General features: G+C 33.7%; 1 protein-coding gene and 1 long non-coding RNA gene across 2 annotated transcripts; both read left to right on the top strand.

Moving 5' to 3' along the window:
* Positions 1-16301: 16301 nt before the first annotated feature.
* On the top strand, positions 16302-18619 carry LOC149796160 (uncharacterized). The gene is made up of 3 exons (XM_089964201.1): positions 16302-16380; positions 16843-17022; positions 18238-18619. The coding sequence occupies exons 2-3, from the start codon at positions 16917-16919 to the stop codon at positions 18519-18521; spliced, it is 390 nt and encodes a 129-aa protein (XP_089820327.1). The 5' UTR covers positions 16302-16380; positions 16843-16916; the 3' UTR covers positions 18522-18619.
* Positions 18620-20874: 2255 nt separating this feature from the next.
* Positions 20875-24080, top strand: LOC149796159 (uncharacterized). Its single transcript, XR_016422168.1, has 2 exons — positions 20875-21105; positions 22873-24080. It is a non-coding gene; the product is annotated as an uncharacterized LOC149796159 (long non-coding RNA).
* The last annotated feature ends 190 nt before the right edge of the window (positions 24081-24270 follow it).

Here is a 24270-nt window from a genome sequence, read left to right as displayed (position 1 = left end):
TTATAAACACTAACTCTTTTTTAAGATAGTGTGAGGGTATGTGTTTGTGTGTTGGTGCTTGTAAGAGCTCTGGTATGTTTGTGGGAATAGTAGATTATGGGTTTCTTTATTGTTTATTAGCGTAGGTGAAGAGTATAGTTAGGGTTCTGTAAGCGCTCACGTACGATTGTGTGGATAGTAGATTATGGATTAGTTTATTGTTCTTAGCGTATGTGTTTGTGTGTTTGTGTTTGTGTGTTTGTGTTTGTGTGTTTGTGTTTGTGTTTGTACCCGCTCACGTACGATTGTGTGAATAGTAGATTATGGATTTGTTTATTGTTCTTAGCGTATGTGAAGAGTATAGTTTGGGTTTTGTAAGCGTTCACGTAAGATTGTGTGGATAGTAGATTATGGATTTTGTTTATTGTTTCTTAGCGTATGTGGAGAGTATAGTTTGGGTTTTTATTATATGAAATGAGAAAGTATAGTTTGGGTTTTATTATATGAAATGAAAAAGTAGGGGGATGTTTTCCTTCACGTTCGCGCGTTGTTTGGTCATGATCTAGGTAAGATCAATTTTACGTTTTAGGGGGATGTTTTCCTTCACGAACGCGCTTTAAGTATAAGAACCCATAGTATTCGTCGTTCAAACCATTCTGCAAAGAATAAAAAAGAAGATGGCTTCTAACCAAATGGACAAAATACAAACATTACAAGACGTTTTAGACAACTTAGGAATGATGGAGGAGATGTTAATAAGACTGGTTGAAGACCATTATTCCTATAGTCCCCATCGTGTAAAGATGGAAATTAATAACTTAAAAAAGGTAAAGGACAAGATTAGTGGTGTCATGAAGGAGATAAAGGAGGAGAAGGAGGATGAAAAGGAAAGAATAAGAATAAGCAAATGGAACGAAAAGATTGAAAAAGAAGAAGAAAATGAGAAGAGGAAGAAAGAAGAGGAGGAAGAGAAGAAGAAGAAAGAAGAGCAGGAGAAAAAGAAAGAGAAGAAGAGAAAGAGTGTTGGAGATAAAATAAGAACTTGGTGGAGAAAAAGAAGAAATTAGAAGCAGAAGAAGAAGAAAACCCAAAGGCCCTTTTCAGGGCTAGCCATATTTCTCGAAAAGAGATAGCCTTTCCATTGCCTACCCCTTTTTTTTTAATTTAAATTTAAATTTAAATTTTAAAAAAAAATCCCATATTCAATTCCCCTTGTCCCTAGACAAACCCAAACTCTATTCCCATGTTAATTTCCCCTTGTCGCTAGACAGACCCACACTATAGTTCCATGTTAAATTCCCCTTGTCGCTAGAGTGACCCACGATTTTTCTCCATGTTAATTTCCCTTGTCGCCAGATTGTCCCACGATTTTTCTCCATGTTAATTTTCCATTGTCGCTAGAGTTGCCCAAGGGGTCTTGTAATGCTAATTCCCATTGTCGCTAGGGTGCCCCCATTTACTACTATGAATAATTTGCCGCCTCAAAAATTGCAAAATTTAGACCCTGACTGTATTAATTTCTCTCATTGTATCTTTTGACATAAGCAACAGGGAATGATACTGACGCAAATAGTTTTTATGTACTGTATTGCTACCTTTCTTTATTGGGATATACGAGAAATACAGTAATATATTTTTGTATAATGTACAAATGCTGTAGTACATAAGAACCATAGTAATCTCTACTAAAGATATACAGTTTGGGTTACAATTATCTAACAATCATAGTGTATATTAAAGGTATACAATTTTTAATTACACAATACAAAAATTCTAACAATCGTCATCTTTATTAAAATTATACAAAATCAAATTACAATGCAGAAAATTCCTCAAAAATTCCATGGTGACATTAGTTCTCTCTGGCCTATTTTCTTTATTATCTTCTTAACTGATAATTTTATTATGATATATACGTTTTACTGCATAATGTAGTTTCTTGGACTTCGATGGCATTGTTTTCTCTATTCATTTATTTCCGTCATTTGTTTTTAGCCTAAAATTACGTCAAGCATTTTGGGTCGCAGAGATAATCATGTTATTAAGCTTTTGTTCTTTCCACCCTACATCTTACATCTTGATGTTTCATTTTGATTTATGTTTCATGAATGAGCTATAAAAAAAAATCTTGTAGATTTCTTCTGTCATTCAACATTCAAACAGTTCATGATTTCTGTCGCAATTTGTACTGCGTGTCGGATGGTGATGTTTTAAACATTGTTGCATCCCTTGACAATGAGCTTGCTTAGTTCTAAAGTTTGAGGCGCTTTTTTCTAACTGCATCTTTACCAATATATATATATATATATATATATATATATATATATATATATATATATATATATATATATATATATATATATATATATATATATATATATATATATATATACATACAACTGTCTCCTAATTAACAGTTTCGTAGAGATAAAGTGGAGTCCACGACAACAACGCAGTATTCCACAGAATAACAGCATAGACACGTATTCATGGTTAAAGTAAAAGTACGGCTGTATTATCGTTACAGAAATATTTCTTTGAAGAATATGTAGTACTTCTATGCACATTTATGGAAAACTTGTGTAAGATGCTCCAATGGATACATACTTCTTCTATTTAAAAGTAAAGAAAAGAAAATCACGTCAGTTTTATACTGGTTGGGTGTATCATGAGAGATTGACTGTATATGCTTCTTGATACTTTTGTAAAATAAATTGGGGTGGATTAATACACAATCTTAAAATAATTGTTCTGATTTTAGAGCTTTGTAATAAATAGCATGCACATACATAGGCAGATTAATTGCCGGTGATTTTATAGCTTTGTAATTAATTGCATGCACATACACAGGCAGATTAATTGCAGGCGAAATCATATGATGCCATAATTATGGTACATAATTTGATGGAGTTAGAAAGTGAAGAAAAATAAACTATTCATTGATTGTTTATTGTGTACAGAGCATGAGATTGAAATATACATGTAATAAAACTTTACACTATCCATGAGTAAAGGTTGAAATATACATGTAATAAAACTTTACACTATCCATGAGTAAAGGTTTATTTCCTTCTTTCTATATTTCTAATATTAGGACTGTACTCACGCATCTCTGAGGTCCCCATATTCGACAGTAGGCTTTGTTCTTTTTAGTGGCTGTCTTTCGCACTTTCAATTTTTATTGTAAAGAAAACAGTAATTAACCTCATCAGACACCATTCATGGGTTTTCTGGGCAACTTCTTAATGAAAAGGTACGGCTCGCAAGTTTGTCATGACATTTGTGTGCATTACTTGTAAGTAGCTTAATCTTTTAGTAATGGGGATAGGTGTCTCTTATTACCAATTTTTCATTCGAAACACAATATGTGCAGTATTAATTGTATGTAGTATAACGCTATCATATAAGTAGTAAGTTTTGTTCAAGTTTATTGTATTATATATGATATTAGCCACGTATTTGCTTTTGTTCATTGATTTATCACATGGTTGCTATGCTAATTTAATTATTAAACCTATTTAGTATTTTTGTGCACATTGCACACACGAAGTACCACCTAAAACTGTTCAGAGTAACTGGCTCCGTTTTTTATAGCAAAACTAAGGCATGTTTGTTTGACCACGGACGAGGCTGACACACGTCAAAATACTTCTTATGTCTGTTAACAGAAACGACATTGGATTCAAAATACTTGTTGAATATGCACGTTATGTGTAAGGACCAGAGAGAGAGAGAGAGAGAGAGAGAGAGAGAATACACTGCAGGTTCAGTCTGTGACAGTGGATATCACAAACAGATCACACGTCTGGGTGGAGAATATCTCCAGATAAAAGTCAAAATATTTGTCTGTCAAGGGAAACAACATGCGGTTCTAAAATCTCCACAGCAAAGAGACGAATCTAGAAACGAGATACAAACGTAGGACGACCTGTTATCATTGTGAGGAAAAAGTTGATTTACAGATTGTCCCAAGAAGGTGAAAAAAGAGTAAAAGTAGGACATTTCTGTAGAAGAGGGAGAAGTAGATTAAGAAGCAAGAAGATCAGAAGAAACAATCGTTATGTAATACATACGAGGTAATGCGATTCCCCGTTTGACCTACGGGCTTAAAGCGTAATGTTAAATTCCTGTTAGACCCCATACAGGCCGACACACGTGTTATATATATAAAGTGTGAAAAATAACATGCGTTGAATAATTTAACAAATAATTTATTTCCCTGGAAAAAACACAATAAAAATTAAAAAATAATAACCTACGGTTTTCAGATTCAAATCCAAAAATAATCCACGAATTAAATTTTAGAAGTCCCAGTAATGAAATATTCTAATGAAATTTGAGTTCGAGTCCGGACGAAAAATCCAAAATGGACGGCGATGACGTATACTGTAGTCAGTAGTGTGATGTTGTGTCTACAGTACTTCGTTGATTCACAAACAATAATATTCCGGTGTTTGAATGTCCGAATAAAATTTAGAGAATTAAAATATAACTCCAAACTGGTCACAAACAAACACTTTTCCAGTGTCCAAGGTAAAAGCCCAAACTCTCTAAACATCACTAATAAATCTAACTACTGCGCAATTTTGGAAAACCCAGTATTGAGAAATAGGGTTGTTTACAATCTAATGTCATATATTCCCAGTATGACCTTGATAAAAACCAATCATTTTACTCCAAGAATAAAATAAAAATAGAAAGTTGTTTACTTGTCTCAGTGATTTCTGAATCAAGGTCGGGAACTAAGTCAAAATAGAGACAGTGTTTCTAGTATTAGATATTTATGAAAAGATTCAGGACAAACTGAATTTTCTGGAAAATATCAAATTCCTAGTAAACAAATTTATATTACATTAACATGTAACGAAATTAAAATTAAAAAATTTAAAATTTACAAACAGACAATTAAATTAAATCAAATATAAAGTAAATCAAATATATTTAACACTTAAAGATTTATATGATAAAGCTTTCTTTTTCCCATATATTAATTATACATGAGGTTAAAAAGAACCCTAATAAATTATATAAAGTTTACATAAAATAATACATTTCTATTAAATCATCTTTTCCCTTGATGAGTCTTATATCAATATCATATTCCTTTAACAACAAACTCTACCTTAATAGTCCTTGATTTTTATCTTTCATTTTGCCGATGAAAGTAAGGGGGTTGTGGTCACTAAACACAATAATCGAAGAAGCTGAACTAATGTAAACTTCAAAATGTTGTATTGCGAATACCAAAGCCAAATATTCCTTCTCGATTGTGGAATAATTTCTTTGGTGCTTATTTAATTTCTTAGAAAAATAGTACACTGGATGATCAATACCATTATCATCTTCTTGAAAAAAAAACTGCTCTAACCCCAACATCACTTGCATTAACAGACAGTTTAAATAATTGCCTGAATTTGGAGCTGTAAGAACTGGCGCGCTTTTAAGTATGGCTTATAACTTGTCAAAGGCCTCCTGAAATTTGTCAGTCCAAAGGAACTTGTTTTTCTTGCTCAATAAATTTGTATGGGGTTCAGCAATTATAGAAAAATTGGAACAAAATTTCCGATAGTATCCAGCCACATCAATTGCTTTTTGTTAACAGCACAGGAATTCAGAGATAGTCTTGACCTTAGCATATATTGGCTTAACTTGTCCATGTTCCACGATATGTCCTAGAAAAGTTACACTAGCACGAAAAAACTCACTTTTGGATAAATTAATTGTCAAAATTGCATCTGTGAGTCTGTCAAAGAATTTCCTAATTGTTGCTAAATGTTTTTTCCTGGTGTTGTTGTAGATGATGACATTATCGATGTAAGCATCACAATTATCTAGACCAGAGGCAATCATATTCATGAGACTTTGAAAATTACTTGGCGACCCTTTCATCCCAAACGGCATTACTTTATATTGATAAAGTCCACCTGGAGTCACGAATGCCGAAATTTCCTTTGCTCTTTCCGTTAGTGGAATTTACCAAAATGCTTTCAGACGGTCAAATTTGGTGACATGCTTGGCATTTCCGACCTTATCAATGCAGTCATCGATTCTTGGTAATGGAAATGAATCTGTTTTTGTCACACTATTCACCTTCCTATATTCAGTGCACATACGGAAAGTTTTATCTGTTTTTGGAACAAGTATTCTTGGTGAACTCTGTTCACTTTTACTGGGCTCTATAAAATCATTCTCCACCAAATACTGAATTTCATTTTTCAAGTATTCCTGTTTGAGAGGAATCATCCTGTACGGGTGTTGTTCAACAGGTTTGAAATTTACAATTTCAACGTCATGGAAAATTTTGTTTGTTCTTGTATGAGCGTCTTGAAATAAGTGCTCATATTCAAATAATAACTGTTTAAGTTCATTTCTTTCTTACTCTTGCAAATGCGAAAGTTTCTGGTCCAGATCTTTCATAATTTCTGAATTCCAAAGATTTGTCACCCCAATATCAGTAGAATCCTATGATATTCCTTCTCTTAAATCTTCGCTGAGTGGGGCAGGTACAACTAAATTAATTGCATGTTTAACATGGCTATCTCTTTCAATAAAATGGTACTCCTATAATTTATTCAGATCACAGGAGCACTAATATCATAATTTAGCTCATTCATTTTATTTTCCTAATTTTATAAGGGCTGTAATATCTAATCTGAAGAAAATTTTGAAGAATGAGAAAGAGCTACAGAACTATATGACCAGACTCAAACGTTCTCTCCATTGAAGTTCTGTCAAACCATATTTTCACTTTTAACTTGAATTGCTGGATGCTAAATTCAAGAATAATAGGCTGGAAATTTCCAGACCTAAATTTTGACCTTGACCCGATTGGACAGATTTGGGAAAGCCAAATTGAGCAGAAAACTTTATCAAAGCTTTTACTCTTGTTTTAGATTTAATATTCCTCAAGGGAATCGCCTCTGGAAACCTTGTTGACGCACACATAATGGTCAACAAGTATTGGTTACCTGACTTGGTCTTAGGTAAGGGACCAACACAATCTACCATAATTCTACTAAATGGTTCGTTAAAGGCAGGAATAGGTTGTAGATGAGCCTTATGTATTTTCTGATAGGGTTTTCCAAATATTTGACAAGTATGACAATATCTACAGTATTTACCAACATCATTTTTGATCTTCGGTTAATAGAAGTGACTCAAGATCTTGTGATAAGTCTTATTAATACCTAAATGACCAGCCAAAGGAGTTTCATGGGCCAGACTAAGTATTTCCTATCTGTCAGGTTTTGGAAGTACGATTTGACAGTTCACTGACCACTCATCGCCAGCTGGAACCTTGGGAGGTCTCCATTTTCTCATGAGAGTTCCGTTTTTAATGAAATAACAGACAGGAACTTCAGTGGCTTCAGTTTCACTAATGACCTTTTTCCTGTCCGACGACAAGTGATTGTCGTTTATCACGCTGATTAGAATAAATAGAATGAGTCGTTAAAATAGGATCACTGTGACCAATACATTCTGATTGATCCAATCAAGGAGTGAAAGTGACTTCATCTAAAGCCTAACCAATACATGTGTCAGCTTATGGAATACTTTCCTTATCAAAATCATTCTCAAGAGCTTTCTTTGCCATAGCCCTGGTAACTGCACAAGCTTGTTATAAATCAGGGAATTCTTTTCCAACTGGATCGACTTTCTGATCCAAACAAGGCTTGTCAGTTACCAGTGGATTAACCACAACCTTGTATCCAGCTAGGCCGTTGCCTAGTAATAAATGATTGTCCTCAACGGGTAAAACATATACTGTACCGATAGTCACAGGTCCTGAAAAATTTACACAATGGAGAGGAACATTAACAAAGCCACACTCTACTTCCTGAATAAGAACACTCTCATTTGACGAAGACTTCTCAGAAAAAGGGAAAGTATCTGACAATAAAAGACTCTGAGAAGCTCCCGTGTCCCTTAATATTTTAATAGGGATATGATTGGCCGAATCACCCAAGAGTGATATAGAACCCTTCGATAAGAATGGTTCATAATTCTCCATAATAAAATCAGACTGGTGTTTATTAGACCAAACAAATGTATTGCTTTCAATACATGACCGTGACTTTGACCTCTTAGAAATAAGATCATTTGGAATATATCTGTCTTGATTCTGATGCCTATTTTTCAATTTGTAGCAATCAGAAATAACGTGTCCTTTTTTCTTGCAATAGGTACACGTAGGAAGAGACAATGATCTTTGGTCAAGCTTATCTGAAGCTTGATTTTTAGTAGTTGTGCCAGTTTGAGATTTAGAAGGGCTTGTGTATTAGGCTGAAATACTTTTCTGCTAGAAGGCTGTTGAGTGGAAGTCTTATTTACAAATGGAACTTTATGAGTTAAAGAATACACATCAGCAGCACGAGCAACATTTTCCAAGGTTTCGACCTTATGCTCGTCAAGATAAATGTTAATGTCACTATGAACTCTTCAAGTAATATAAGTTGTTTGTGACTTTCATAATCTTGTTAAACTTTCTTGGCTAAGCACCATCTATCAAATAACTGATCTTTTTCGCTAGCGAATTCGACATGAGTTTGTCCAGCTTCTTTTCTATAGTTTCTGAATTTTTGCTGATAAGCTTCAGGGACTAACTCATAACCCCTTAAGATGCATTCTTTAACCGTATCATAGTCACCTCTTTGTTGAACTGACAGTCAATGATAAATATCACTAGCTTTACCAATAAGTACACATTGTAATAACTGAGTCCCTTTTTAATGGTCATTTTTGGAATAAAAAAATCGCCGAAAATCAGAAAAAGATTTTTTTTTAAACGAAAAGTTTAATCCATCAGTTTGGTCTTGAATTTTAGATGATATATTTATGATCTCGAACCATTCAACTGTCGAACTGAAAAAATTAATTGATCGCCTAAATCATTTTCACCCGACGATTAAATTTACTTATACTGCATCTAGTACGCATGTTTCATTTTTAGATGTAAATGTAATAAAAATTATTGATAACACTATCTCTACAAATATTCATATCAAGGAAACTAATATCCACCAATATGTGGAATATTCTTCATGTCATCCCATGTCATGTAAAAACCGTATACAATATAGCCAGGCCAAAAGATACCAACACATTATTTCAGATGATTTTCAATTAAAAATTTCGTTGAATAAATTACAAACATATTTCCAAAATAGAAATTATCCATCACATATAATTGATTCCGCGCTGAACAAACCCCGTAATCTTACTCAACATGAGGCTTCAAACACAGTATAATGTAAAACAGAGAAAAATATAATTCCTCTCACAATACAGTATAATCCTTCATTAACTAATATAGGTCGCACAATTAATAAATATTATAGTCTCATAAATTTATCAAATAAATCCAGCGTAAAATCACTTAATTTTCTGGAAAATATCAAATTCCTAGTAAACAAAATTACATTACATTGACATTCAATGAAAAATATTTAAAAAAAATAAAATTTACAAACAATTAAATTAAGTCAAATATAAATTAAATCAAATATAAATAATAATAATAATAATAATAATAATAATAATAATAATAATAATAATAATAAAAATAATGAGAAGAAGAAATTGTCCATTGAAATGTATAATAAAAAACAGATGGCAAACTGATTTACATTTAAATCATTATGGTAACTGCTCCGCTTTAAGATACTCTCTCATTCTATCTCTTTGTGTCTGTCGGCCTCTCTCTCTCTCTCTCTCTCTCTCTCTCCATTCTTTAATTTATCAATCTAACACTAGTCTTAAGAAGTTGGTAAATGAAAATTTGCCAACCTTATGCAAACTTACAACTGGCTTTTAGCAAGAATTTTAAAATTTAGGATAGCTAAAATTTCTGAAATCACCCCCCTCCCACTTCAGTTCATATAGGATTCATAACAGATCAAGACTTTGAACACTTCTAATATAAGATCTTTCCCTGTCAGTGTACACTTGTACCCAGCATGCAACAACAACAGTAGCAGCAGCAGCAGCAATAATAATAATAATAATAATAATAATAAGAATAAGAATAATGGTGATGATGATGAAGATGATGATGATAACAACAACGACAATAATAATAATAATAATACTAATAATAATAATAATAATAATAATAATAATAATAATAATAGTAGTAGTAGTAGTAGTAGTAGTAGTAATGATAAATGACATATTTTCTTTCGTCATTCACTCTGCTGGTAAAATTATAAGGGTTATGAATATAATAAGGGACTAGTTATTCTTTTTTTAATTTAAAGTAAGTGATGAGATGGTATTGAGATTATATAGAGGGTAGAGGTTTTACTTCATTTATAATGGGGATGATAGGTTTGTTGATAGGTAAGGTATTTTTGCTGATAAGGGACTGAAATTCTGTTTGTATGACCCCTGTTTATTATCCTAACCTGTGTAGTCAGTCAATGAGTGAATATTAGCCATTCCAAAATGCACATTAAATATTAGCTGGATTGTTATAATTTCCTTTATTGTTATAAGCCAGAGAACCCAACACATCATAACTTACGGCGTAATATTCATTTCATTCAGAGTGCATAACAACTCCAACCTTTTCATTCCCCGGCAAGAGCATCCGACATGCTACATTTTTACATTTTCAGCCAGGACAGACTCTGCAAGTGAAAACTATGACGTAATATTCATTCAGACAGAGGGCAGACAAACACATTTCTTGCCAAATAGATAGTGTTACACTTCCAACCAGACTGACTCATCACGTGAAAACATTTAAACTCACTTTTAGAAAATAATAATTTTCCTTTTATGTTTCAAAATGGCGGCCTAATGTTAAATCCCGTTTTGACTCTATAATCTATTTTTGCCATGTTTAACATATGCCCCCATTTTATTTCGAACACCATCCTATGCTACTTAAATGTTTTACTATTTATGGGACTACTATATCCACATTCAAAATGTAGCATCATTTCATTTCATTTTAAATGGTGATAACTTGTGCCAGACACAGAAAAAATAAAAGCAGCATCAAGAATGTTGGTTAAAATTATAACACCGTCTGAATCAGATCTTGATGTTTGAACCCCCAATTGTCGCAATATCCACACCAGCATCTTCTTGTATGGAGTGTCCACCGTGATCCAAACCACGCAGAAAAAGTCTTGTTAAAGTTATTTGAAGACATAATTGTTTTCCACACCATCCAAATATCTGATTACAGGAAAACATAAAACCTGGAGGGAAAAAATCCGCGTATGGAATAATGTTTTTTTAATAAGAATTATTTTTTGTTTTCTTTAACTCTTTTTTCTTTTCTTCTCCAGGCTGGATTTGTTTTTCGTCCCAGTGGGTGGCGCTGGTGGCTATAGATAGAGCAAGAATCAAAACTGCATACATAATTTAGCGGGGGAATTCTCGTATCGCAATTTTTTTTCTTAAACAAGAAATAGTAATCTACTTTTTAAATGCGTATGTATCATATTACGAAGTTGTTTTTTTTTTAATATCTGAACGTAGCAGTAGATAGGAAAAAGTAAATAGCTGACTGTGCAGGGATAATAAAATAACTGATAATAAAGTCTTTTTTTTTAAAGGATTAAAACTTGAAAAGCAGTAACCAATTTAATTACTATCTTTGAATTAAACCTGCTCGAAGTCAATCAACAACACACGTGTCTGGGGAGAGCATTTAACTTTACTGTCGTTGCATGAATGTTATGTTTAGTGTCGAATAGCTTTATCTTAATCTACATGGAATGATGGTACTACCCTGCCACACGTTTCCGAAATTTCTTTGCGCTTAAAATGTACGGTCTTCTGTCTTGCCTACAGCTGGTTAAAAGGCATTTCCGGAAATAGATTGATTTGCGGCACCTCGGAACCAATCGAATCTGTACTAGTCAATCGGTTTAAAACTTGAACGAGGGAAATACGAATGTCATTTCTGTCGTCTCATGCTATCTGTTTTGGCCTTTTCGGATAGTAACATAATTTAATGTCTCTTTATGCTGTATATAAAACTAATTCACTGCAATATATTTACAGGGAAAGGTGCGAAAACAATTTGTACAATGATTAATTTGGCAGATGTAACAGTATAACAGGAATGAATCGTGTTCTGTCACTCTATGTTCTCCATATTATAGGGTCAAATCCCCAAAACAGAAGTTGTTCCAAATTAATTTTACGGCTGTTGTCATCAAGCATGCAGTAATGCTGCTTTAGTAAATGACAGAGAGAGAGAGAGAGAGTAAAGAGTGAAACGCTTGGTGGATGGTGTTGGTTCAGGGACCAGGATATCAAGTGATCCAATATTTATTTCTTAATGATATTCTGTCATGATTTCAGCTCATAAATCGCAGTTTACTCGTACGACACATTTAAGTTGAATCCGCATTTGTAGCGCTTTCCGAGGTTTGCCATAAATAAAGATTTTTTATGTACTGTTAACAGTTATCACCTATTCACCTAGTCCGAGTTTCCTCTGACCCTTGCCACCCCATTTTTGATATTTGGTTTTTTATGTTGGGGTGTAGGGTCAGAGTGCACTGACTATCGAAAAATTGGAATTCGCCAACACCATTTGGTGTCAGCATAGGGTACTCGCCTACTAACAGGCATAGCAAACTTAAATGACCTTACATTGAGCCATATTTACATTAAATTGATAGGGAAATCATTTATCTTCTCAGAAATTACAAGTATGACACCGATTTTGTCATCAGTCCGTTGTCGGACGAGATGAAACTACACAGCGTTGATGAAATTAGACCTCGTTTACACCATTTGCATTGCTAGTCACATGACTAGCCAAATCTCGTGGCCGATATGCATATCACGTCACAGGTTAAATAGTCACGTGAAACAATCTGCCTCTTTCCAGGATGATGCGACAGCGACATGTTTCTGGCTGGTGTCATCTCAATTAAAATGTTGAAAACCATGTGTTCTTTCGTGTTATTGTAGACATTGCATGACTTTGTTTCAATATTTTTTAGTGTTTGTTTTAACAACATTGGAAAATAATTGTACTATGATGGAGTGTTCATGCTGCGGCACAGTCTCAGAAAAAAATAAAGGATTTAAAAGAATAGCCATTAATTCTAAATTTAAAGGTGGACCTAGTGCGGCAGAATTACTAGAAAAAACATATTCTGTGACATTCATGTCTGAAAAACATAAATTCATTTGTACTGAATGCAGCTTGACAATAAAATCCCTGGATGTAAACAAGACTAACCTTGATGAAGTAGAAGAAAAATTCTGAAAAATGTGAAAATCAGAGTTGTAAATAGGAAGTAAGATTCAAACCACGCAAAAAAAAAAACGCCGCGGAAATGCTAAGAAAGCCAAGGTTATCTCAACATCAAGAAAAGTATACCAACCACAGCTGATGTCAAGAAAATCTTTGATGGAAGAAAAGGTAAGTACATAAGATAACTATAACATCTATCAACATCCTGGATAACCATTTCTTATTATAATTCAGCATAAGTTTGTTATTTTACATCTAGTGATATTAAATGTAAAATAAAAATTTTAAGCTGATAATTCCGTGTCTATAATGAGATAAGAATAAACTAACCTGTAAACAGGCCATCCATCCATATCTAGGAATAATTGTGACTTTCTTTTTTCTTATACTAGGATAACTTACTGTGAATAACACTTACATTGGGAAGGCAATACAACATTTGGCACACAAGATACAGAAATGGTCTGCGACAGCTCTTTAAAGATAGCAAATCTGCCAAGAAATCTTCAGTTTATGTCATTTGTGATATAGTGAGGCAGAAGATCTGCAGGTTTACAAAAGTGGTTTCAACGGTGGACTGTCATCAATTTTGGATTTCGAATAGGACAAAATGGACAAAATGATGTATGATGCCAATAAATGTTGCCCCAGTTTACTTGAGCTTGTCAAAGCCAGCTTAACCAAGAAGCATTACCACAACTCTGCCACAAAAAGAACTGGAAGAAAGGTTGCCTCCTTAGTACCTGTCATTAGCTCCCTCCTATGTATAATCAGCTTTATTAGAACCAGGCACATTACTATCCAGCAACAGCTGGTTTCCATTATAATGTGGTTAGGTGGTTGTAAGAGAAAGGGAACACAATCATTCAATTATAATTTGCAATTGTTATCTAAATTTTATGGTTGCAGTGTTATTAAAAAAATCTACAAATAAAGACTAAAGATTTTTTAGTCTTTTAAAATAAGTAGAAAATGTAGCATACATACTGTGCAAATTAATTACCATATTTGCATATTTTATTTACCATAAATATGTTTGTAATGTTTAGTGTAATTATGAGTATTTATGAATATATATTCTGGTGATTTATAAAAACATTTATTGAGTTCTTGAGCAATTAACAGCCAATCATAAAACATAATGTTGAGTCACTTTAAACATTAAGCATAATATATTGATATCTCTCCTGGCCTTTCTCATAATACCTATTGACATACTTTCATTGCATGAGCATGAAAAGTAAGAGATCATTCACAGGTTAGGTATAACAGATAGCTGTATTTATGCAGAATGACAAATCCTTTAAATGTCATTGCTTATCAAACATAAATAACATACAGATGATTCTAACATTTCTTAGTAAATGTATATTTGTAATATTTTAACAACAATAAAATAAGCAAAATTGTCTTGATGATCACTATTAATTTCATAAGAAACTGCAGGGATCGTCCTGGGCTTCGCCAATGTCGCAAATTGCGATTTTTTTTCCTTATTGGCGACAAAAATATCCCATCTGGCGATTTTTTTGGCGACATACTTTTTGGTTATTTGATTTGTACATACAATCATGGATTTGGACTGGATAAATTAAAAGGCAGAACGAAAGGAAGCCACAAACTTGACTAAGCAATGCATTGGAATCAATCTGTTACACAAACGATCCTTTGTTCTTATTGACAACCCCATCTTTACAGTGTATTGTTACATCATAATCTGCTTATGCTGACATCTGGGCTGAGTACTGTATGCTGTGATACAGTCAATCATGCTACCGCACTATAACTACAACTGACTGACTTCTGAAGACGCTAATAGAACAGATAAAATTAATTGTATGGCTAATCCTTCTGTTTTTTTTTATACATATACCAATACAATAGTTTTGCTGAACCTTCATAGAAAACTGATAAGCTTTGAAGTACCGACTACCGTGTATAAATACAAAGCAAATGGAAAAAATCTAAATCACAATTACATCTGTCGCCAGTGCAGCATTTTACTCATTGATCTTTTCCTTTTGCCATCAGTCCTGTGTTACGGCTGCAGAGACTTAAACTCCGCAACAAGAAATAGCAACAAAAAAAAAACAGTTTTGCATAATTAATAATAATTATTTATTTCTCAAAATGCAGGAGTGAAAGAATCCCTAAGTTGGGTGTGAATTTATGCTTATATATACGGTCCAATATTGCCAGGTGTTGACTCGTGTAAGTTTCATTCGTGGGAATGGAGATCCTATTTTTCTTGTCGAGAAAATTTATACAGCATTCAGTGATCATTCTTGGAATTTAGGAAGCAATTCACTACAAGCTTTGTGAAGCTAGCCATGGGGGGGGGGCTGCTGAGAGACTACTGGTGTCACCTGTCAGCACTGTAGACTGTGAACGTGGATTCAGTAAGATGAACTTCATAAAAACTGACATCAGAAATAAGCTCTGTATCTCATCTCTCGAGAATTTAATGAGAATCAGCATGTACAGATGTGAAAAATTAGACTTTGAAACTGCATTCAACAAGTGGGCAGCCCTAAAATCGCGACGGATCTTCATGTAACACTTTGTAACATTTTGTTAATGCTTCTTGTAATTAAAGTATTAACTAATCCATCTTTTGTAATTTTCATTGCCTGTTACATTAATAGACTAAATTAACACTTGGAAAAATGTACACTACTTTTTTGGCGACACTTTTTAAAAATTGGCGACAAAATATTGAGGTTGGCGATTGTTTTGGCGACATCTTTTTAAAAACCAGGACCATCCCTGAACTGGGGGTGAAGCATCAGATGGGAAAATCTGTATATGTAGACTCGGCTTTCATTTTCAAAAATAAACCTCTGTATGTAAATGTTTAACATCAGTTTCTAATATTTGGGAATGTGCTTATTGTCAGGCATTAGCTTATCATGGGTGATAGTTTATTGTATTCAACAATAGCAGGTTGTGTTAAAAAATTTGACTTCTTTTGCTTAAAGGGTTCTCATCAATAGATAAGATTTCTTTTGTACTGCCATGTATACTTTTGTAGATGATCAAACTGTACTTTTGTTATAAACTAGGTTTTTGGATGGTGTCAAAGTATTGATGCCTCAAGACAAAGAATAGATGGTCTGCAGCAAGATTTTGACAGGTTAAGCTGTGGAGAGATAAATTATCAGGAAAGGAAAGAGGTATAAACCATAGTGAACATGATACATATTTATATATGTAATGTCCATGATATATTGTAGTATATTATATTTTGTATCCATACCAACTTAGAAAATGAGAATCATACTAATTGTTTCCTTATTTTCCGTTTCAGTTTTGATAATTTAAAAGAGTTATTGTGAAAAGAATTAAAATTGTTGCATGTCATTCATAAAAATTTTGTGTCAATTCTTACACCTGTATTTGTCTCTTTGTTTAAATGTTTACTTCATGATACTTATTTTTGAGGCCACCTAAGTATATAAGGTTCAACAACACATCATCCAAATCCTGGCTATATACTGTCTCCATTTAGCATAAAAGTGAGACACTTTAAAAAAAATAAGGCATAATGATTTGTTTGAGGTACACACAACTATAAGTTTTATTAAACAGTACAGGCATTATGACAGTTAAATTATGCATATTTTTTCCTTTTTTAGAAAATGCAGATGAAACTTTGGATGAGCTTCCCAAGTTAGAGTCTGTTTGGGAAGATGAAGAGGAGGAGGATTTGATGGAGGAAAAAGAGCAGGCGAAGGAGGAAGATGAAGAGAAGACTGTGGAAGAAGAAGAGGAATCTAGTTCAGTCCAAGAAAGTGATGAGTTGACTAGTGTAGAAGGTATATTCAGATGAATAATTAAGTCATTTGATTCATATACGTGCACATCTGAAATTTACTGTTTTTAAAATAATAATAATGATAATATTTTTCATCATTGCTATCATCATCAAATTAATAGTAAGAATATTTTTTTCTAAAAAATGTCATACATAAACCAAAATGTTTACAAATCAAATAGCTTCAAGTTTCTGTCACAGCATGCAAATTCTATGACTAGGGGAAAGTTATGAATAATATACTGCAGTTATTTGAGTTATTACAAGGTATGTGAGATAGTGGATAGACCTGAGTCATTAATATCCACCCATAAAGGTCAGGTTTAATGGGGAAAAATGATGCCAGATATGCCAATAATTAACTTACAAAAATCATTGGGACAGATTTTAAATCATGTCATTAAAGCCTTTTATAATATTACAAAATTTGAAATTGACGCTAAATAACATATTTGATATATTGGAACTGCAACAACTTAAACTTTCTGAAGACCACAGGTTGAAACCTATGCATGTCAGTTATATTTTAAGATCACAATTAAACACAATGCTAACTTAATTTAGGAATTATATCTTCAAATATTACATTAGTTTGACAGTTTTTGCAGGATTTAACAAGGAAATATAGGTCACAGTGACCAATTGTTATAACACTAATGACATTTTTCTTATTGATAACCACATTGTCAAACTTTAGTCATCCAAGTAAATTTTAATCTTTAGGCAAGGCATTTGTAGAGAATTTGATAAGAGTGCTCCTTGCATAATCATGCCATTCCATGTGGTCAGTAGGTAATTGTACTCTTATTGAAAGTTGTTCCCAGTGTATCCCCTAAGGGTGCAAGACCGAGAGTCAAGAGTCTCCTTGGTGTCAAAACTAGGGTTAAGACTGAGTAAAAAACAAACTTTATTATTGAAACTGGGGGTCAAATAAAAAATTTGAGGGCCGCAGAAGCACAAGTGAGGGTAAAAGGAAACACAGTGTTCCTGTGCTGTATAATTGTTATTGCTATTGACAGAAACACTGGCATATATAAAAGCTTAGTTGTCTAACAACTCTTTACTCTGTTTTGTCATGAATGGTCACCATGTCCACTAAACATACAACTCTTTCCTGTAATTTTTATTTAGCTTATTGTTTAATGTTATTGTCAAACAACCATACAGTGGAAGGAATAATTATTGTCATACAAAGCACTCTCATTTAAAATTTCAGTTTCAACTGAAGTAACAACTGAGTCAGTTATGTTGCCTACTCCTAACACTAACCAAAAATTATGCTTTGATATTACTTGTGATAATATCAACCAGAAGATTGGTGTCCAGCATCACGTGAGGGGAAAGAGAAATGCCATGCTGAACATGGTACAGGGATTTGTCACACTGGAAAGGATTGGTAGTTATGGGATGTCACATGTATTCCCCTCACCAGAGGCCATAAGGAATTTAAAGATTTCGGATATCTTACCATCCAGTGAAGATGAGACGGCCTTAAAATAGGAGCTAGCAGTTATAGTTTTAAGGATTCTGACAACATATGTTCCTGCCTATGTTGGACTTGACACTGTGTGGTCCATTACTCATCAATATTCAACACAATCAGCATTCAGGAGTGAAATTGTTAGTAGTACATACTCTCTCACTCTCTTTATATATATGTACACATTTTCCTCCATACTGTTTGCCTACATACTGTTATTTTCATGCACCATGAACCTATCACAGTTATAGTTATATACTGTCACATTTGAGACACCTTACATTTTCTGTGCAATGTTCTGCAAATTATAGGTAATAAATAATAAATGCTTTTCTTTTAGGTATCATTTACCTACTGTTACATTTTATACACAATAACAAATAAAAATTATATGATAAGAATTGCATTATATATACAGTAGTCCCTCTCTTATAAGGCCACCCCTATTGCAGCAGGGAAGTGGCCTTATAATGAGGGTGGTCTTTCTAGAGGGGGATGACAAATGCGAATAGTAAATGCATATGAAGAAAGTCACAAGTACATTCAATTCTTAAACATTTAATATTTTCATTAAAAGATCACATGCATGTTGTGAAATAAATGTAAAACAAACTGTTTCATCATTTTCAAAAGAATGTTATGAATAACCATTGATATAGTTTTAAAACTGTCTTTATAATTATGTTACAGATTGCATCATCTGTCACTGTGTTGGTAACAGTCTAAAAAAACAAAGCATTCTCGTCACAATTAAAATTGTCCTTGCTATCATATCCCCTGCATATATCGTTTAGTCTTTTGGTCCAATCTTTGACAACTTCATTATTAACATCAGCTGATTCTCCACTAAGGATAGAACACTTTATATTTTGTCACACTTGAAATCTGTGCAACCATCCGTTACTTGCGGTAAAGTCGTCATATCCCATTTCAACTGACAAAATTGTTTTTTTTCTTTCTTGTCATTCAAGTCAGGATACAAACATCTGGCTCAAACAATCTTCCTTTCTCCATCCATTTCACCTTCCCACTTCTGCAGAATTGTTTCCTTATCTTTCACGGTGTTATTTATCTGAGTCTTAACGACATTAGTTTTCTGCAAGGATCCTTGTCCCCCCCCCCCCCCCGGTCAGTTGAATTACTTTCACTTTCTCATCTAAACTGAGAATTTTTCTTTTCCTCAATGACATGTTGATCTTTTTGCAGTAAATTATTCATGTTGCCAACTAAAATAATGATAAAACAATTTTGTATGCATCTAAACAAATTGCCATGCGTTTTTAAAAAAAGTGATCTTGTCACATGATTCATTAGTCGCAGTCTGGTACCCTATTGTTTTTATACATTTCTTTACTCTAAGTGAGAGAAGCCAAAACGGCTTCGATATGTACCATTAACGTCATGCAGATTTGACCTTGCGGCCATTAGGGTTTGTAATTTTGACAATTATTGTCAGTAGTAATAGCCACTAATTATCAAAGTGAACAAGCTTGACATCTTACTAAGGGAAGCCATAAAGGCTCTCAACCATTTTCCTGCTAACTTGTGTATTGTACATAGATACTGCCACTTCTCAGCTGTTACTACTGTTCAGTAATTGTAATCTTAACAATTATCAGAGTGACTAAACCGGACATCTTTTGATAACAGCAGTAAGGCTAATTGGATTACATGTACTTACCCTTTTGTATGGATTAAAATTTGAGTCTTTCTCTGCTTTATGGAATAAATGTGGCTTCTCGTGAGGCATAAATGATATAATATTAACCTTAGTGGTACATGTACTTTAGTCAACACTTCTTTCAGTAATGAAAACCTGACATCGGGAAACAGAAATCGGATTACTTAACACACGTTATGAATAAAATACTGGTTCTGGATACATATTAAAATAAAATGCGGCCGCTTGTGAGGGGTAAATAAAATTAATGAGCCCTATATCATATATTTATGATTATTGTTAACCTCTGTATTATGAACACACATTTAAAAGAGACACATGTTATGATCAACTGAATATGCTTCATTAAGATATTATCTATTTGTTAACCGTCAATATATATCAATGTAAATAAATTTAAAGAATTTAAAAAATAATACATTTAGATAGGTTTGATTGTTCATTTTAAGTTAGACTGTAATTTCAGTCAATCAGATTGCTCCCAATGCACTTTAGTTCAATCCAGAATTAAGTTGTCGGCTAATTTATGCCCATGTTTTATATTGTGTTAGCCCTTTTTCAAAGATCAAATGACAATAAACAAACCCTTTTTCAAAGATCAAATGACAATAAACAAAAATATCCAATGCAACGTTGCTTCTTCATATAATTTTCTATTTCTATTATAGGTTCCTTTGGGAATTCTCAACAAAGATGAATCTACCACAGCAGGCATGATTGAGATACTGGAGAGTTACAAGGAGTATAACCCTGAGAATGAGGATGGGGATCCACTTCCACTTTTACTTGACTGTGATGGCTTGAGTTGTGAGAGGGTCGAAGGGGCTCAACAGGCTCGAATAAATGGAGCTGACAGGTGGGCAAGACTTGACCTGTTTGAGCCTGCCATACAGGAGTGGCACAGATGACTCATGTTTCTCCAGGTGTGAACAGGAAGAAAGTAAAAATTTCACAACATATCATTTATATTGATTGGTACATAGCTGCCAACCCTCACAAATTCTTCAATTCTCAATTATTTTAAATCTTTAATAAAATAACCAATTTCCCGTTATGCGCTAGTCATGATATTGGCAGTTGCCAAAACGGCCTGGTACTGCTGGTCGTGATATAGTAGAACTACAGCCGATTAGTACAGTTGGCATGGTAGCAGGCATTTTAGCCTATCTTAATCTATATGTATAATAGTAGTTTTACAAACGCTTTTGAGAGAAACTGGGGCCTAACCGGAATTTTGCTCCGAAAATGCATCAGTAATACTGATTTGAGTTACCGTTCAGCATCGCATGTAAGATCTTGAAAATGTCTTCACCACCAAGGAAAAAGAAATGTATTGCTCAAAAAGTGAAGTTTAATTTGGAATATATACAAAATTGTCTGTGCATTCTGCCATTAAACATTGATATACATCATGCTTTTTGCACAGTGTGCCACAAATTTTAGTATTGCTCATGGTGGCAGAGACAATGTGAGGAAGCACATCAGTTGCAAAAAACACAAAGTTGGGAAAATTAAGAATTCCCAGATTTCAGCTCTGGAATATTTTAAGCTGTCATCGGAATACCTGCAAGCTACCAAAGCTGAAGCATTATTTGTGAGTTTTCTTGTTGATCACAATCTACCTTTATCAGCTGGAGACCATGCTAAAAACATTTGTTCCGACAACTGTTCCTGGACTAAAAAATCGCTTCCAAATTTTCCTGTCGAAAAACCAAAGTGATGCAGCTTCTGTGCATTCCTCACAGCAACAGTGACAGCGAAAGAGTATTTTCTCTAGTGAGGAAAAAATAGACAGACTTTATGGCCTCCTTAGCTGCAGAAAATTTGTCAGCAACTTTAGCCACCAAGATCAACCAGCAGGCAAGAAGTCTGAACTGTTTAGAAAACAAATTTATGATCAAGCAGTTGAGGAAGTTCAAGTCTGCCACCGTATCATGTCTTGATAAATAACCACAAGAATAAATGAAGTTTATGAATACCATAATAAATAGAAATGCATATATATTTCTGCATATATGTAGTGTTTTAGTTTTATATTGTGATCTTGATATAGTGTAGTATTGACGATCAGAATAGATGGAGTTACTGTCATAGTATTTTTCACTAATTCTTGTCCAAATTCACTACTTTTTATCCCTATTTTCACTAATTGCGAGCCTGGAAGGTTGGCAGCTATGTTGATAATTGCAGTAAAACCTGCTGTTGTAGAGAGGTAGAATATAAAGACACCTCATTGTTCAGAAAAGAATACATTTAGTGGTATATCCTGTCATATTTAAAATAAAATAACACCTTTATATATATGACACCAGTCAATTAATAATAAATTGGTGGGTTCCTTTAAGTGTCTTTTATATACAGGTTTTATGGTATTACATTTTCCCTACATTTTATCATCTTTAAGATAAGCTATTAAGGTGTACTACAGAAAACATACTGTATCTGATTATATATCACACTTTGATGTGCAACTAGCATCATACATTGTTTTGCAAGTCCAAAAGACTTTCATCAGCCTATTACTGTGTGACACTTGAAAAAAGATTAACAGTTTTGTTATTTTAAAGAGATGGAGTAATATTATGAAACGTCCCAAGGATACCAAGAAGGGTACAAGATTTTTAAAAATAAAATTTGGATGTTTATCATTTAATTCTGCCTTTTGCTGACTTTTGAATTTATCTCTTCAGGCACAGCTTAGCCACTACATTATATTCAGGACCAAGTTTACTATTGCAAGAGTCAGCAAACTTTATAATCAAAGAAAAGTGACTAAATTTACAACAAGATTTTTCCTTCATCAGGACACATATGATGAACTCTTCAAGTTTGAAAGTCACAGAGAGAAAAGAACATTATACTACCTGAAGCAAGTGTATGACCATAAAGGTGTTACAAAAAATTATAATGGATTGTTTTGACAAAGCAGAGGCACTGTTAGAGTTTGTGACAGGAGGTTATATCATATTGTATGCAATGGAACTCTCAGGTATGACAGAAATAGACGATACACCTAAAGGCTTTCCTGACTCACCAGAAGAAAGTATAAAGATGAGCTCTCAAAAAGAATTGTGGAAAAAGTATGAGAAGGTGAACACAAAGGATGTCTTTCACGTTGCAGCAGAACCAGTGATTGATGGTGGGGATTATTGTATATGCTGGTGGACCTATGGTTTATTGTAACAACCAGTATTGTCAAGGAGGGTTCCTGGTTCCATTTGGAGTGTTTAGGTATGGAGGAAGATGATGTACCAGAAGGTGAATGGTTCTGTTCAGAGGAATGCAGGAGGGAGCTTGAGTTAAGTTTAAGCTGGAGAAAGAAGATGACATCTGATAGACTCAAAGATGCCAAAAATGAATATGTCAAGAGATTAATTTGGAGGGGTTTAAATGATATAGCTCGGCATTATGATCCCAGAATGATAAGGTACTGGAAATTTGACCTGTTTGAATATGAAAAGAACCACCCCGAGTACTTGATATTTGGCCTGAGGCTGATTGCAAACATTGCTGGAGCAACATCAGAAAGACTAAAACATGTCCTAATGTGGGAAAGGACAGTCAGTTTGAAGGGAGGAAAAAGAAAAAAACATTCCCAAGGACCTACATTGTGAACATCTAAACAGAGAGTATAAGGAGAGTAGTAGGAATGCTGGAGGCCAACTCACCGCTGACACAATCACAGCCAGATGTTAGGAGTATGAAAGGCTGTTAATCATATTTTTGAGGAGAAGGTCATCTATAGGCCATTCAAGACTTGAAAAATTGGAAAGGTTCATGGAAAGAAAGACAGAATGGTTCAAACACTGAAGCCTCAGAATTTAGTCAAGTATCAAAGTGGAAGAACATTCAAAGGTTTTGAAGATTTGAAAGTGGTCAGTGGAGTAAGATTTCCTAAAAAAATTAAATGAGAGACTGTTGAGACATGTTGACAATATGCAAAGTTACGTGAAATAAACAATTAGCCATCATAGTTAGCCTTTATTCAGTAAAACTGAATGTTTGAAGCCATAAACTGTACATCTTTCTCCTATATGCAACATTTAAACAACTGAGCCTGACGGTCTCTAATGAAAAAATTCAACGCA

Source organism: Sinohyriopsis cumingii, chromosome 7, assembly GCF_028554795.1.
Source record: "Sinohyriopsis cumingii isolate HCF-2022 chromosome 7, ASM2855479v2, whole genome shotgun sequence".
Taxonomy (NCBI): Eukaryota; Metazoa; Mollusca; class Bivalvia; order Unionida; family Unionidae; genus Sinohyriopsis; species Sinohyriopsis cumingii.
The sequence above is the reverse complement of the archived record's forward strand: the minus strand, read 5'-3'. Positions and strand labels throughout refer to the sequence as shown.

Bases quoted from the DNA above. Each gene is read 5' to 3' on its own strand.
- LOC149796160 (XM_089964201.1), top strand. From the start codon at position 16,917: ATGGAGGAAAAAGAGCAGGCGAAGGAGGAAGATGAAGAGAAGACTGTG. The intron at 17,023-18,237 runs GTATATTCAGAT...TTAAAATTTCAG, and splicing joins TGAGTTGACTAGTGTAGAAG to TTTCAACTGAAGTAACAACT.